The sequence below is a fragment of the Tamandua tetradactyla genome, chromosome 6 (genome assembly GCF_023851605.1).
Source record: "Tamandua tetradactyla isolate mTamTet1 chromosome 6, mTamTet1.pri, whole genome shotgun sequence".
Classification (NCBI taxonomy): domain Eukaryota; kingdom Metazoa; phylum Chordata; class Mammalia; order Pilosa; family Myrmecophagidae; genus Tamandua; species Tamandua tetradactyla.
The window spans coordinates 76,817,046-76,831,581 of record NC_135332.1 but is presented as its reverse complement, the minus strand read 5'-3'; the positions used below and the strand labels follow the sequence as shown (position 1 = coordinate 76,831,581).

Sequence of the window (14,536 nt, the reverse complement as noted above, 5' to 3'; positions counted from 1 at the left end):
GACAAAACTACTCTCTTTTTCTTTAATAAAAACACCACTGTATTCCTTATATACTTAAATTACCAAAGTGATTTTGGAAACAGTCTTCAAGCAAACATCCTACAACATACAATTACAGTAGAAATCAAACTTGTCAAAATAATAACTCAATTTGATTAAATGCAAACATAATTGTTTCTTCATTTTAAATGCTTAGTAAATGCAATACTAGCTGATTTGATCAGTACATCTATATAAATTTAGGGAGAACATACTCAAGTAAGCAAAATTGTATACTCATTGCACTTAGATCATAGAGGATGATTTTCAGAAATATTGCTTTTTTCCATTTACCATTCTATCAGTATTTCAATGAGCTATATTGTAAAGCATTTACAAGAACACATTTTTGAAACAGATTTCTGGATACAAGTTTGGTGGATGGTTGAGGGGGGCTGCTGGTTGCTGTTAGGGCAAACCTATGATGTAATTGCAGGTTTACAAAAGCAGCCAGCATTTTCTTATTCTTTTTCTTTTTAATAGCATTGTCTGGTTCAAAAGTTACTAAAATTTAATAGTACCAATTCTCTTAATGTAGCTATCCAGGTCCAATTAGAATTAACGTGGAAATAGAATGGAGAATATTAATGTTGTTATTCTTGGCTTGAAGTTTTTTACTAACATTCTTTGTTCTTCTTAAATAATACAGTGAAATTATATGAATGAAACTATTAAAACATGTTTTCAAAATCAGATTTAGACCAAATATTTAAAATACCTTAGTCAATGCATTTTTGAAACAAGCACACGTACAGATATTACACTGTCCCCTAAGAACAACATATTGTGTATGATTAATTATATGTAAATTTTGAAATCCATGAAGACGTTTTATCTTTGCAGTTTTGTTAAGTCTTTTGCAATTAGGAATATACACAAATTTAATTTATTAAAAGTTTGGAGAGAGATTTTTCCCTAAATGAATTATTTTTTATTTTTGAGGACATAAGTAAAAAGTATTCAAAATATTTCTTTTACATTATACTCTATTTTATGATAAGATTCTCAGAATGCAGTGTACTAAGAGGCATTTTACTTTCTTAGAGAACAGAGGGCATCAGAGAGGGCTACTATTTTTCTGGCAGGTTTAGAGACTTTCTTTTCCAATATCTAGGTTGTTTATAATTGAATGATAAGATTAAATCCTTTGCAAGACTCACTAACTCTTCAGTAGGATTTGGGAAATATTATTATTATAGAAGGAGAGTTAAGCTAAGCCAGAGCACAGAGAGAGAAGAAAGGAGGATTTTTTTTAAGAGGAAAAACTATAGTTTATATTTATTGATTTTACTGTGTTCAGAACAATTCCAATCACATTTCCAGTTTACCTTATTAAACTGTCTCAACCGCTCAATTGTAGCTACTATTATTCTCCCCATTTTACAGAGCAATGTTGGAGGTTTATTAACTTGACAAATGGCACCCAGCAAGTATATGGAAAGGGAGAGAAAGAAAGTCTTACATGTGAAAAGATACAAATATTAATACTATAAAATAGCAGTCATCATAAAAGAGATTCACACAATAATATAAGAAAGGAGATTCAGGGGCCAATTAAAGATAAGTAAATAGAAGTCCAATTCCTTCCCCCATAGTTGAGTCACACAGTAAGTTACTGGTAGACCCTGGTCTAGAATCAACATTTAAGGCTTTCTATTCTATTACTAGCTGATTTTAGTACTTCAGAAGACATGATGTGATTCTGTCAAACAGTGGCAGACTTCAGAAATTCTGGACAAATAGGAAGTAGCCCCTCAGGATCTCAGACCAAAAACCTGTAAGACAGGAGGATTTTAAAGAGCACCAGTGGCTCAGCTTCCTCAATTTCTGGAACTCCAGGAGTATTATTAGTAGTACAACAATTGTTACTCATGGCAGCTAGGTGGAATAAAAGCAATTAAGTCAAAAGGTAACAAGTCTAAGAATATGAAATACCAAATCCAAGAAAAATGTGTGTACATCAGTTGCTACTCTCACAAGCCTCAGTGTTTGTACCTGGTAAGCAAATGACCTATTCAAGGTGGGGCTCTAACACAGTCTTAACCTGAGCCAGTAACCAAAGTGGGACTTCAGCCCACAGCCAAAAGCAAACTGAAAAGAGTAGGCACATATAATGCAAAGTTTCTACCCCAAGAGATGTCTGTTCCCAGGTGATTTTTTTCCCCCAAATGAAGCGCTGTTGGATCAACAATGCCAGAGAGGATGGAGTTGCGATTCATCTGCTGAACCTCTAGACAAAGAAGGCCACTGGATCAGCAGCAGACACGCACCATCTCATGGGTTTGTGGTATAATTCTGTGTGTGTATCCCTATGGATCCAGGGCAAATCACTTGTATTTTTATTTTGAAGGCCCCAGACCAAGACAAACTGTATTCCCACATGCTGTAAAGACTACTGTGAATCACTCTAAAATTTGAGGACTTGATTTCATTGCTATGACTAAAGAAGGGGACTTTGGATTTTCTCTCATGGGGAGGAAGTAAGTGTATTATGCATGTATCGGGAGGCATCAACTGAATATTTGGTGACCAAAAGGGCAAATTCTGGTAGATATGTGATTCAGTCTGAAGCACCCAAGAGCAGGTGTGAGAGATTCATGTGGTCTTTTCTGCTGTTGTGGTGACACAGGGGATTGTGTGTTCCCCATGGTACAACCACAAGATGGTGGCTTCTTTGATGGTCTGGATCCCTGAGTAACCATGTGGAACAGAGCCCTTCCCCACACTGGGCCCTGCAAACCCATCATAGAAAGACAGCAGGATTAATATCTCAATTGGTACACACTGCCACCTTCAGTAATATGTGGTAGACTTGGTGTGAGAAGCATTTTCAGCTCTTCTTGGCCATGTTCACCATAAGGTCTGATGCCATGGAGGAATCTTTGAGACTAGCATATCACTGAAATAAGAAGGAGCCCAAGCAGTCACCCAAGGGGCACACACCCAAGCATCCATTCAAAACAATGTCACAGTAACTTCATGCCACAGGAATAACTGCATTTACCCTTTGTGTAAAAATGTGGAGTAGGCTTTGTACATACAACTCATTCCAGAGTTCCATGTAGCTTCCAGACAGAATGGGAAATGTATGACTATGAAGCCAAAGCTTACAGAGTGATTTATTTCCCAGAAAGTAACTTGGAAAGAGCAATTGAACTGCATACCACTCTCCACCAGTCTGGTTTGCAAAATGTCCGTCCACATTGAATTTTTAAGTTAAATCCAATTTTACCAGCAAAACTCTGCTAAAAGAAGAATTAAGTACTTTCACTCCTTCATCTGTGTTAATGCTCCTTTAAGTCAGTGGGGTTGGGTATATGGGGAGACTGGCAATCAGCACCCTTTCCAGTAAATGTTGGTTTCTATTGGGTTGATAGAGAAAACACAGTTTTTGCTTTTCTATGGCTGTATCTGGGGACTGTTTATTAGTTTCATTTTGATAGATGGATAAAGGATGAACAAATCACAAGATTTATTTTCAGGACACATTTGATAGAATCAGAGACCTTTTGCCCTTTTATATACTGCCTGGAAAAGTCAAATCAGACCAATATAATGTGATTTGGTTTCCTCAGACTTTGTTAAAGAAGCTAGGTTTGAGAGATAAAACTGTATCAGGCTTTTTTTTTTTCTTTTTATGAAACACAAGCCTTAGACAAACTCATAGATCAAAAGCTATATGAAATATAACATATTTAGTTTTTCTTCATGAATGATTTTCTGCTATGGTATAGATAATATATACAGTCAGCATGAAATACATGAAATCTTGACAAGCTAACTCAACAGAGCAGGAGCTTCGAATGATTTATCAAGTTTCCAAAATTTACTCACTAGGAATAATAATCGCTCTGTTAAGAAGTGAAAAAAAAAAGCAGGTAACAAAAATGTTGATGAAACATATCTGAAAACAGCTTCTTTGCTTCCAGAGCTCCAACACCAGATAGCTGAGATTAAAGAAGTCTCTTCTGTAGCCTACTGACAGTTTTTCATTTGCAAATCTGATAAAATCAGTTGCTACCAAAGTGAGGAAAAATAGCGTGGCTAGGGGATAGGATGGGAAGTTAACATTTCCCTGTCCACCTATTTGTGCCTTTAGAAGTTTGAATTCTGTACATATATTATCTAAACAAAAAAAGAATGTACAAATAAACAACCAAAATTTGCTTGCTAATATTCAGCAAGGAAGTGAGCATTGCACAGCAACACATGCAGTTCCCAGAATCCAGCTTGTTCCACAGTGCCCTGCCCACGACAGCAGCTCCCACAAATCTTCTTGCCCTCCTTTCCCCCCATGAAGACGTTCTGTGGAAGAGCAATTCCAGGAATGAAGTTAGCTAAAAGAGTGAGGTTCACTGTCCACATACAATCAATGCTTTCTTGACTCTACCACAAATCTATTTTTCCCACTCCTTTCTCCTCCCTTAATTTCTTCTCTCTTCTCTTTTATCTTTTTACCTCGAACACACTAAGAGTTAACACTTAACAAGTGCTTTCTCTGCACAAGACACTATTCTAAATGCTTTGTGTTAGATCATTTATATCTCATTAACAGCATCTCTGGGAACAAAGTACGATCATCATCATCCTCGTTTCAGAGATGAGAACACCAAGTGAAGAGAAATTAAGTAACTTGTCCAAGGTCACACAATTCCTAAGTGACAAAACCAGAATTTGGAATGAGGTAGAATGCTCCCAGAGCATTTGCCCTTAACCATTAAGCAAGTTAATCTTACAAGTGGTTCTTGCATTGACAAAAGTATACTCAATGGGTGAGGGTCTCCAGGGAAAATGTAACTTACTGTACTTTCTTTTATTAATGTTCATTCCACTGGCCTAAACATAAAATCTGCCAGAATGTTATGTTCCCTTGTTAATGCTTCAGGAACAGAGGAGGAAACTTTGAAAGGGAATGTTCAGTGCACACAGAGGAAGGCTCAAGAAGAGAATGGGTGGGAGGAGTTTGGAGAATGAGTCCTATTCCGTGACTTGGCTATGATGACCCCATTGGGAAAAACTTAGAAAGGTATATTTCAAATCAATGAGAAGAAACTAACAATTCAGCCTGCTCAAAATTTGGCTGTTTAAAGAGACAGTGAGTTCCTATGCATGGTAGAATGTGAAGAGGCTGGAGAAGTTGGCAAGGATATTGTAAAAGGGAGCTTAAAGAATAGAAGTGGGGGAAATGCCCTTGGACTTGATTTCATTTAGAGATTTACTCAGTTATCCCATAATTCCTTTGATATCCTTTATCTCTTTTAGAATCCATTCAGTCCTTTTTCCCGTAATAATTGGGTGGTCCTATCCAGCCTAAGACTAATATCACTGTGCTAAAGTGAGTGAATAATTAGGTACAGAAATCTCCAACATTAGCCCCATCTTTTTAATTCTCAAAATATCTTGATACTATCAGAAGTTGTCCATGCTTTACATATTAACTAGTATGCATAATTGGATTCAGCTATTTTTGTGCTTCAAAGAGACTTTATTTTACTATTTGTAAATAGCATTTATGTGTTCAAAAGAATTAATATCTCCTTATAACATGGCCACCAAATAATTTACTTGTGTAAAATCACATTTAAATCACAGTTGTACATAAACAGATGAACCTGGAACTGAAATATTATCTGGTAACTTCTAAAGTAGTGTTTTAAATTGTACTAAGTTTTTTTTTTTTTTTTAATAATTTTTTATTAATTAAAAAGAAATTACAAGAAAGAAACACAAACATCCGTAATATATTCTCATTCCATTCTACATATATAATCAGTAATTCACAATATCATCACATAGTTGCATATTCATCATCATGATAATTTCTGAGAACATTTGCATAAATTCAGAAAAAGAAATAAAAAGGCAACAGAAAAATAAAACAAAAACAGAAAAAGAAAAAAAATTTTTACATACCATATTCCTTATCCCTCCCTTTCATTGATTGCTAGTATTTCAAACTGAATTTATTTTAACATTTTTTACTCTATTATTTATTTATTTTTTCCTGAATCTACTATGTGCTTTTATTTTTTTATCCAATTTTTTAAATTTTTTTTAAATTAATCAAAAAAAGAAAAGAAATTAACACAACATTTAGAAATCATTCCATTCTACACATGCACTCAGTAATTCTTAGTATCATCACATAGATGTATGATCATCATTTCTTAGTACATTTGCATCGATTTAGGAAAAGAACTAGCAAAACAGCAGAAAAAGATATAGAATGTTAATATAGAGAAGAGAATTAAAATAATAATACTAATAAAATATATATATATATAAAAAGGAAAAAGAAAAAAAACAAAAACAGAAGATACAAACAAACAAACAAACAAAAAACCATATTTCAGGTGCAGCTTCATTCAGTGTTCCAACATAGTTACATTACACTTAGGTATTATTGTGCTGTCCATTTTTGAGTTTTTGTATCTAGTCCTGTTGCACAGTCTGTATCCCTTCAGCTCCAATTACCCATTATCTTACCCTGTTTCTAACTCCTGCTGGTCTCTGTTACCAATGATATATTCCAAGCTGATTCTCGAATGTCGGTTCACATCAGTGGGACCATACAGTATTTGTCCTTTAGTTTTGGGCTAGACTCACTCAGCATAATGTTCTCTAGGTCCATCCATGTTATTACATGCTTCATAAGTTTAGTCTGTCTTAAAGCTGCATAATATTCCATCGTAGGTATACGCCACAGTATGTTTAGCCACTCGTCTGTTGATGGACACTTTGGCTGTTTCCATCTCTTTGCAATTGTAGATAATGCTGCTATAAACACTGGTGTGCAAATGTCCATCTGTGTCTTTGCCCTTAAGTCCTTTGAGTAGATACCTAGTAGTGGTATTGCTGGGTCGTAATCCATTCTGCCATTCTATGTCTTTTGATTGGGAAATTCAGTCCATTGCCTTTTAGTGTTATTACTGTTTGGATAATATTTTCCTCTACCATTTTGGCTTTTGTATTATATATATCATATCTGATTTTCCTTCTTTCTACACTTTACTCCATACCTCTCTCTTCTGTCTTTTCGTATCTGACTCTAGTGCTCCCTTTAGTATTTCTTGCAGAGCTGGTCTCTTGGTCACAAATTCTCTCAGTGACTTTTTGTCTATAAATGTTTTAATTTCTCCTTCATTTTTGAAGGACAATTTTGCTGGATATAGAAGCCTTGGTTGGAAGTTTTTCTCTTTTAGTAATTTAAATATATCATCCCACTGTCTTCTAGCTTCCATGGTTTCTGCTGAGAAATCTACACATAGTCTTATTGGGTTTCCCTTGTATGTGACGGATTGTTTTTCTCTTGCTGTTTTCAAGATTCTCTCTTTCTCTTTGACTTCTGACATTCTAACTAGTAAGTGTCTTGGAGAACGCCTATTTGGGTCTATTCTCTTTGGGGTGCGCTGCACTTCTTGGATCTGTAAATTTAGGTCTTTCATAAGAGTTGGGAAATTTTCAGTGATAATTTCTTCCATTAGTTTTTCTCCTCCTTTTCCCTTCTCTTCTCCTTCTGGGACACCCACAACACGTATATTTGTGCGCTTCATATTGTCATTCAGTTCCCTGATCCCCTGCTCAAGTTTTTCCATTCTTTTCCCTATAGTTTCTGTTTCTATTTGGAATTCAGATGTTCCATCCTCCAGTTCACTAATTGTAGCTTCTGTCTCTTTAGATCTACCATTGTAGGTATCCATTGTTTTTTCCATTTTTTCTTCTTTGTCCTTCACTCCCATAAGTTCTGTGATTTGTTTTTTCAGATTTTCTATTTCTTCTTTATGTTCAGCCCATGTCTTCTTCATGTCCTCCCTCAATTTATTGATTTGGTTTTTGAAGAGTTTTTCCATTTCTGTTCGTATATTCAGCATTAGTTGTCTCAGCTCCTGTATCTCATTTGAACTATTGGTTTGTTCCTTTGACTGGGCCATATCTTTAATTTTCCGAGCGTCATCCATTATTTTCTGCTGGTGTCTGGGCATTTGATCAGATTTCCCTGGGTGTGGGACCCAGCTGGTTGAAAGGTTTTTCTGTGAAATCTCTGGGCTGTTTTTCTTTTCCTGCCCAGTAGGTGGCACTCGTGGCGCTCGTCTGTCTGCGGGGCCCACCAGTAAAAGATGCTGTGGCTCCTTTAACTTGCCAATCCGAATCTCGCAGTCAGCCCGGAAACCGCGCGTGGAGGGGGTGGGTCGCCGGCCGCCGTGGCTTGGGGGAGTGCCGGTCCAAATTGCCCAGCTGGCCCGAGACGCCAAGCGTGGCGGGAGGGCCCCACTATCCAACGTTCCCACTCAGACCGGGGAGCCACGTGCGTGGAGGGGACCCCAGTCGCCAGCCGCCCCGGCCGGGAAAACGCGCTCCCCTTGGGTATCTCACCGCAGTGGATTCTCCCTGCCCGTTCAGCCGTTCCAGAATGGGGTACGCTGTCTTTTTGGTCTCTGTCGTGGCTCCGGGAGCTGTTTCGTATTGTTTCTGTTTCTTTAGTTGCTTTTCTGGAGGAGGAACTAAGACCCGCGCATCTTACTAAGCCGCCATCTTCTCCGGAAGTCAAATTGTACTAAGTTTTTAAAACATATTAACTATAATTACAAAATGCACTATAAATTATTATTATTTCTCAAAAGAATGAAGGTTTTAACACATTATCAAGTAGCTGCAGCCACCTAACAAAATATTTTTTGCTATAGTTGTATGAAGGAACCAAAAAGAAATCTAATTTCTGCCCTTTTCATGAAAAAGAAAATTCATACTTACAAGAGATTGATTTTTTAAAACATTTTGTTTATACATTTTTTCCTCTTATCTTTGTTCTACTTTGTTATTGTTATTTGTCAACACTAATATCTGTTGAGTCATATAATCAAAATTACTTCCAATTATGTCCAAAAACTGCTACCATATAAATTAAATATAGAAGAAAATGGATGAATTAGAACATCATTATTCATTTTACAGAATAATTTGCTGCAAAATTCCTATAAAGAATAAAGTCCCCTTCTTTCCTTAAAGTAGGATTCCAGTTATTTTCCATTTACGTCCAACTTTTCCAAGACATACCAGCATCTGAAATAAAGGATATTAATAGCTTTGGTGCTTAAAATTTCATAATTATCTGATAGAGTTTCTCTCCTATTTTCATTTTCACTCTGAAACTTTGCGTTTTGTCAAAATTGATCCCACATTTGGGCATCTTGATTTCAAACCTGCTGCCAAAGCTGAAATCGATTGGATGGACTACATTATCTGAATTTATACCTATGAAAGGATTAAACTGTTTTATCTTACCTCTTTAATCCCAAATTGCAATTTGATAAATGTTCATTTGAAATTGGAACACTCTGAGAATGATGTCATCATTATGTAAACCAGTCCATAAGTGAAGGCCTGGTCTGTTTTTTAGCTTTTCTTGGTGGAGACATAAGCCTGCAGAAGTAATACAGATATGACTAGAATATTGAGAAGAGAATTTTAGCAGAGATGTTACCAGCAAAGTGTCTTTTAAAATGAATTACTCATAAGAATTCTTCAGAAAACCAAAATTTATTTTTCATCATTCATTTATTGCAATATTTTACATTTAGAAGACTCTATATAAATCTATTGTATGCCTCAGTCCATCTCTTTTTTTAGGTAAAAAAATGAGGCAAGATAACTTTTTAAAACAATCTGTGCAAACTGTTGAAAGTGTATGTCTCAAACTAACTCAAAGTAAGCTTTTTACAACTGTGAACTAAATTCCAGAGCAATTAAGCATTTTATGTTTCTTTGCTCCTTATCTTATAATTTATTTTCCTGGTTACCTGTGCAAATTGACAAATTCTAGGGAAAATATTTACTGGCTTATCAGTGTATTTCATCCCCCCTTCCTCTTTGTCTGTGTGTGTGTATATGTGTATGTATATATATATATATATTTGTATGACACATGGTGGGATTCACATTTCATTCTTTTTCCATGTGAGTATCCCATTATTGCAGCACCATTTGTTGAATTTTTGGTTTTTTGTTTGTTTGTTTGTTTTGTTTGTAGGCCGAGAGTCAAACCCAGGTCTCCTGTATGGTAGGCAAGAATTCTACCACTGAGCTACCCTTGCACTCCCTGTGTCTGCAAAAATTTTAAATGCAGTTTTAAGAAATATTATTTGCATTTTCTCCCAGTATTTATACTCTTAAGTCTTGAAGATAATCCCTTTAAAAAATAAATATCTGTTTCCCTTTTTCTACAATGCCCATGGGATATAAACTTATAACTTAGGTATGTTGAAAAGGGAGGGAGAGAGCTTTTAGAAAACAAAGTTAGGTTTTGGTATCCCTACCCCCTGAGCATGAAAGGTATTAATATCTACTTTAGTAAGTTGTACTTTTATTTGTGAAGATTTTAAGTCCTGCATGCAATGCAACTCACAACACCAATTTTAATTCTCAAAGAGCTAAAGAATATAACAAATGAAATGGTCTAGTTTTACAAAAATCTTTAGAAATATTGGTTAATCTAATCTTGAAACAGATTGCCAGAAATCATTGAGTCTATCGTTATTCTAACTGGATCACAAATTGCACATTTGACATAATACACACTTTGTATAGAGTTGTGGCCTAAGAAATCCACATTCAATGTTTAAATTTTGCTTCCAGCAACTCTTAAGGTAATACCTTGCACCAGTCATAGCTTTATCTCATTGTCTCTTCTCACTTCTTAAATTCCTATTTCCTTCCTGATTTCTGCATCATTTACTCATTTGTCAGCTTATTTATTTTTCTAATACATGATTCTTGACCACCCACTTTGTGTCCAACATATTGCAGGAGTGGTCATGAGAATGGCTGACTGAAGGGGGAGAAGTTGAGGGTCTTTGGCCATCAAGAAGCTGAAGTTGGAGATTTGCCACTCAAAGTATGGTCAAAGACAGATACAGAATTTGAAAGTGGAATCTCGGAAACTTTTTAGCAATTTTAAATAGCTCTGATATCCAAGCATGTGATCAATGGACTCATCTTGTTGAGCAGGGTGTAAACAAGTTTAGTGTTGTTGAATTCACATAGTAAGTCACGTGCAGCACAAGCTGTGTACTAGTCATGTATGGTAAGACTGCATGTTTGTTTACCTAGGGCTGCTGTAATGAATTACCACACGCTGGGCAACTTAAAGCAACAGAAAGTTGTTCTCTCTTAGTTCAGGAGGACAGAAGTCCAAAATCCAGGTGTTAGCAGGATTGGTTCCTTCTGGTAGCTCTGAGAGAAGATTTGTTCCATGCCTATCTCCTAGCTTCTGGTGGTTGCCGGCAATCATTGGCACTTCTTGGTTTGTAGGCTATATCACTCTAATCTCTGCCTCCAGCTGCACATAGTCTTCTGCCCTTCATGTGTCTTGATGTTTCTAAATACCTGTCTCCTTTGAAGGACATCAGTAATTGGAATTTGGGCCCGCCCTAATCCAGTATAAACTAATCTTCACTTGATTACATCTTCAGGATCCTATTTCCAAATAAGGTCACATTCACAAGTACCAGGGATTAGGACTTCAATTTATTTCTTGGAGGGACACAATCAATCCAAAACAACATGTAAATTCTTGATAGTTCTTCAGCACAGATCATTTGAGGAACACTGGCCTAAGAAAAACACCAACCTTCATAGTCCAGGGTCTTTTATTCTCAATTAATTCAGATTCCCTAATGACTTTTTTTTTTTTTTAATTTTTTTTATTAATCAAAAAAAAGAAAATAAATTAACACAACATTTAGAAATCATTCCATTCTACACATGCACTCAGTAATTCTTAGTATCATCACATAGATGTATGATCATCATTTCTTAGTACATTTGCATCGATTTAGGAAAAGAACTAGCAAAACAGCAGAAAAAAATATAGAATGTTAATATAGAGAAGAGAATTAAAATAATAATACTAATAATATATATATATATAAAGGAAAAAGAAAAAAAACAAAAACAAAAGATACAAACACACAAACAAACAAACAAAAAACCATATTTCAGGTGCAGCTTCATTCAGTGTTCCAACATAGTTACATTACACTTAGGTATTATTGTGCTGTCCATTTTTGAGTTTTTGTATCTAGTCCTGTTGCACAGTCTGTATCCCTTCAGCTCCAATTACCCATTATCTTACCCTGTTTCTAACTCCTGCTGGTCTCTGTTACCAATGATATATTTCAAGCTGATTCTCAATTGTCGGTTCACATCAGTGGGACCTTACAGTATTTGTCCTTTAGTTTTGGGCTAGACTCACTCAGCATAATGTTCTCTAGGTCCATCCATGTTATTACATGCTTCATAAGTTTAGTCTGTCTTAAAGCTGCATAATATTCCATCGTAGGTATACGCCACAGTTTGTTTAGCCACTCGTCTGTTGATGAACATTTTGGCTGTTTCCATCTCTTTGCAATTGTAGATAATGCTGCTATAAACACTGGTGTGCAAATGTCCGTCTGTGTCTTTGCCCTTAAGTCCTTTGAGTAGATACCTAGCAGTGGTATTGCTGGGTCGTAATCCATTCTGCCATTCTATGTCTTTTGATTGGGAAATTCAGTCCATTAACTTTTAGTATTATTACTGTTTGGATAATATTTTCCTCTACCATTTTGGCTTTTGTATTATATATATCATATCTGATTTTCCTTCTTTCTACACTTTACTCCATACCTCTCTCTTCTGTCTTTTCATATCTGACTCTAGTGCTCCCTTTAGTATTTCTTGCAGAGCTGGTCTCTTGGTCACAAATTCTCTCAGTGACTTTTTGTCTATAAATGTTTTAATTTCTCCTTCATTTTTGAAGGACAATTTTGCTGGATATAGGAGTCTTGGTTGGCAGTTTTTCTCTTTTAGTAATTTAAATATATCATCCCACTGTCTTCTAGCTTCCATGGTTTCTGCTGAGAAATCTACACATAGTCTTATTGGGTTTCCCTTGTATGTGACAGATTGTTTTTCTCTTGCTGCTTTCAAGATCCTCTCTTTCTCTTTGACCTCTGACATTCTAACTAGTAAGTGTCTTGGAGAACGCCTATTTGGGTCTATTCTCTTTGGGGTGCGCTGCACTTCTTGGATCTGCAAATTTAGGTCTTTCATAAGAGTTGGGAAATTTTCAGTGATAATTTCTTCCATTAGTTTTTCTCCTCCTTTTCCCTTCTCTTCTCCTTCTGGGACACCCACAACACGTATATTTGTGCGCTTCATATTGTCATTCAGTTCCCTGATCCTCTGCTCAAGTTTTTTCATTCTTTTCCCTATAGTTTCTGTTTCTTTTTGGAATTCAGATGTTCCATCCTCCAGTTCACTAATTGTAGCTTCTGTCTCTTTAGATCTACCATTGTAGGTATCCATTGTTTTTTCCATTTTTTCTTCTTTGTCCTTCACTCCCATAAGTTCTGTGATTTGTTTTTTCAGATTTTCTATTTCTTCTTTATGTTCAGCCCATGTCTTCTTCATGTCCTCCCTCAATTTATTGATTTGGTTTTTGAAGAGTTTTTCCATTTCTGTTCGTATATTCAGCATTAGTTGTCTCAGCTCCTGTATCTCATTTGAACTATTGGTTTGTTCCTTTGACTGGGCCATATCTTTAATTTTCCGAGCGTCATCCATTATTTTCTGCTGGTGTCTGGGCATTTGATCAGATTTCCCTGGGTGTGGGACCCAGCTGGTTGAAAGCTTTTTCTGTGAAATCTCTGGGCTCTGTTTTTCTTTTCCTGCCCAGTAGGTGGCGCTCGTGGCGCTCGTCTGTCTGCACGGCAGTCGGCCCGGGAAACCACGCGTGGAGGCGGGGGTCGCTGGCCGCCGTGGCTTGGGAGAGTGCCGGTCCTAATTACCCAGCTGGCCCGAAATGCCAAGCGTCACCGGAGGGCCCCGCTATCCAACGTTCCCAGTCAGACCGGGGAGCCATGTGCGTGGAGGGGACCCCAGTCGCCAGCCGCCCCGGCCGGGAAAACGCGCGCCCCTCGGGTATCTCACCGCAGCAGATTCTCCCTGCCCGTTCAGCTGTTCCAGAATGGGGTACGCTGTCTTTTTGGTCTCTGTCGTGACTCCGGGAGCTGTTTCGTATTGTTTCTGTTTCTTTAGTTGCTTTTCTGGAGGAGGAACTAAGACCCGCGCGTCTTACTAAGCCGCCATCTTCTCCGGAAGTCCTCTCCCTAATGACTTTTAACAAATGAGCCAATGTTTACTGACCTGAAGAAAATGAGTAGACTACACAGAGAACAAGATACTATTTTTGCTATTTTAACAACCATTAAATTCAGATGAGTTGGCATAGCCTCCTAGATTCTCTAAATCACACATTTCTTGCAAAGTGACTAAATAATAATAGCTAGGAATAAGAATCTACTTTGGCTTCCAGTGTGTTTTAGATAGATTCCAGGTCTATGAATATAACTATTTCAATGTTTATCCATTATTAGACATACTCCAATAAAGGTATATTTTCTACTACTCTTGGTGTGAAGCCAGAAGTTTTATGTAAAGATTTTAAAATCAAGACATT

At 36.7% G+C, this 14,536-nt stretch overlaps 1 protein-coding gene across 9 annotated transcripts in view; it reads right to left on the bottom strand.

Annotated features, from left to right (window-relative positions):
* The window catches only part of LOC143686146 (uncharacterized), a 124,560-nt gene that overhangs the window by 78,005 nt on the left and 32,019 nt on the right, over positions 1-14,536 (bottom strand). For 3 of the 9 annotated variants that reach the window (XR_013176930.1, XR_013176933.1, XM_077163149.1), the window contains 2 exons: positions 9,322-9,459; positions 9,001-9,099 (listed from right to left, as the gene is read on the bottom strand). The exons of 5 other annotated variants lie outside the window; for them this stretch is intronic. Coding sequence is in view for 2 of the 4 variants with exons in the window: in XM_077163149.1 (XP_077019264.1) it covers positions 9,326-9,459 (134 nt within the window). In the remaining 2 variants the exon portion in view is untranslated. Of the gene's footprint in view, positions 1-9,000; positions 9,100-9,321; positions 9,460-14,536 lie in introns of those variants that run through there. One more of the 9 variants, XM_077163150.1, reaches the window with a different exon arrangement.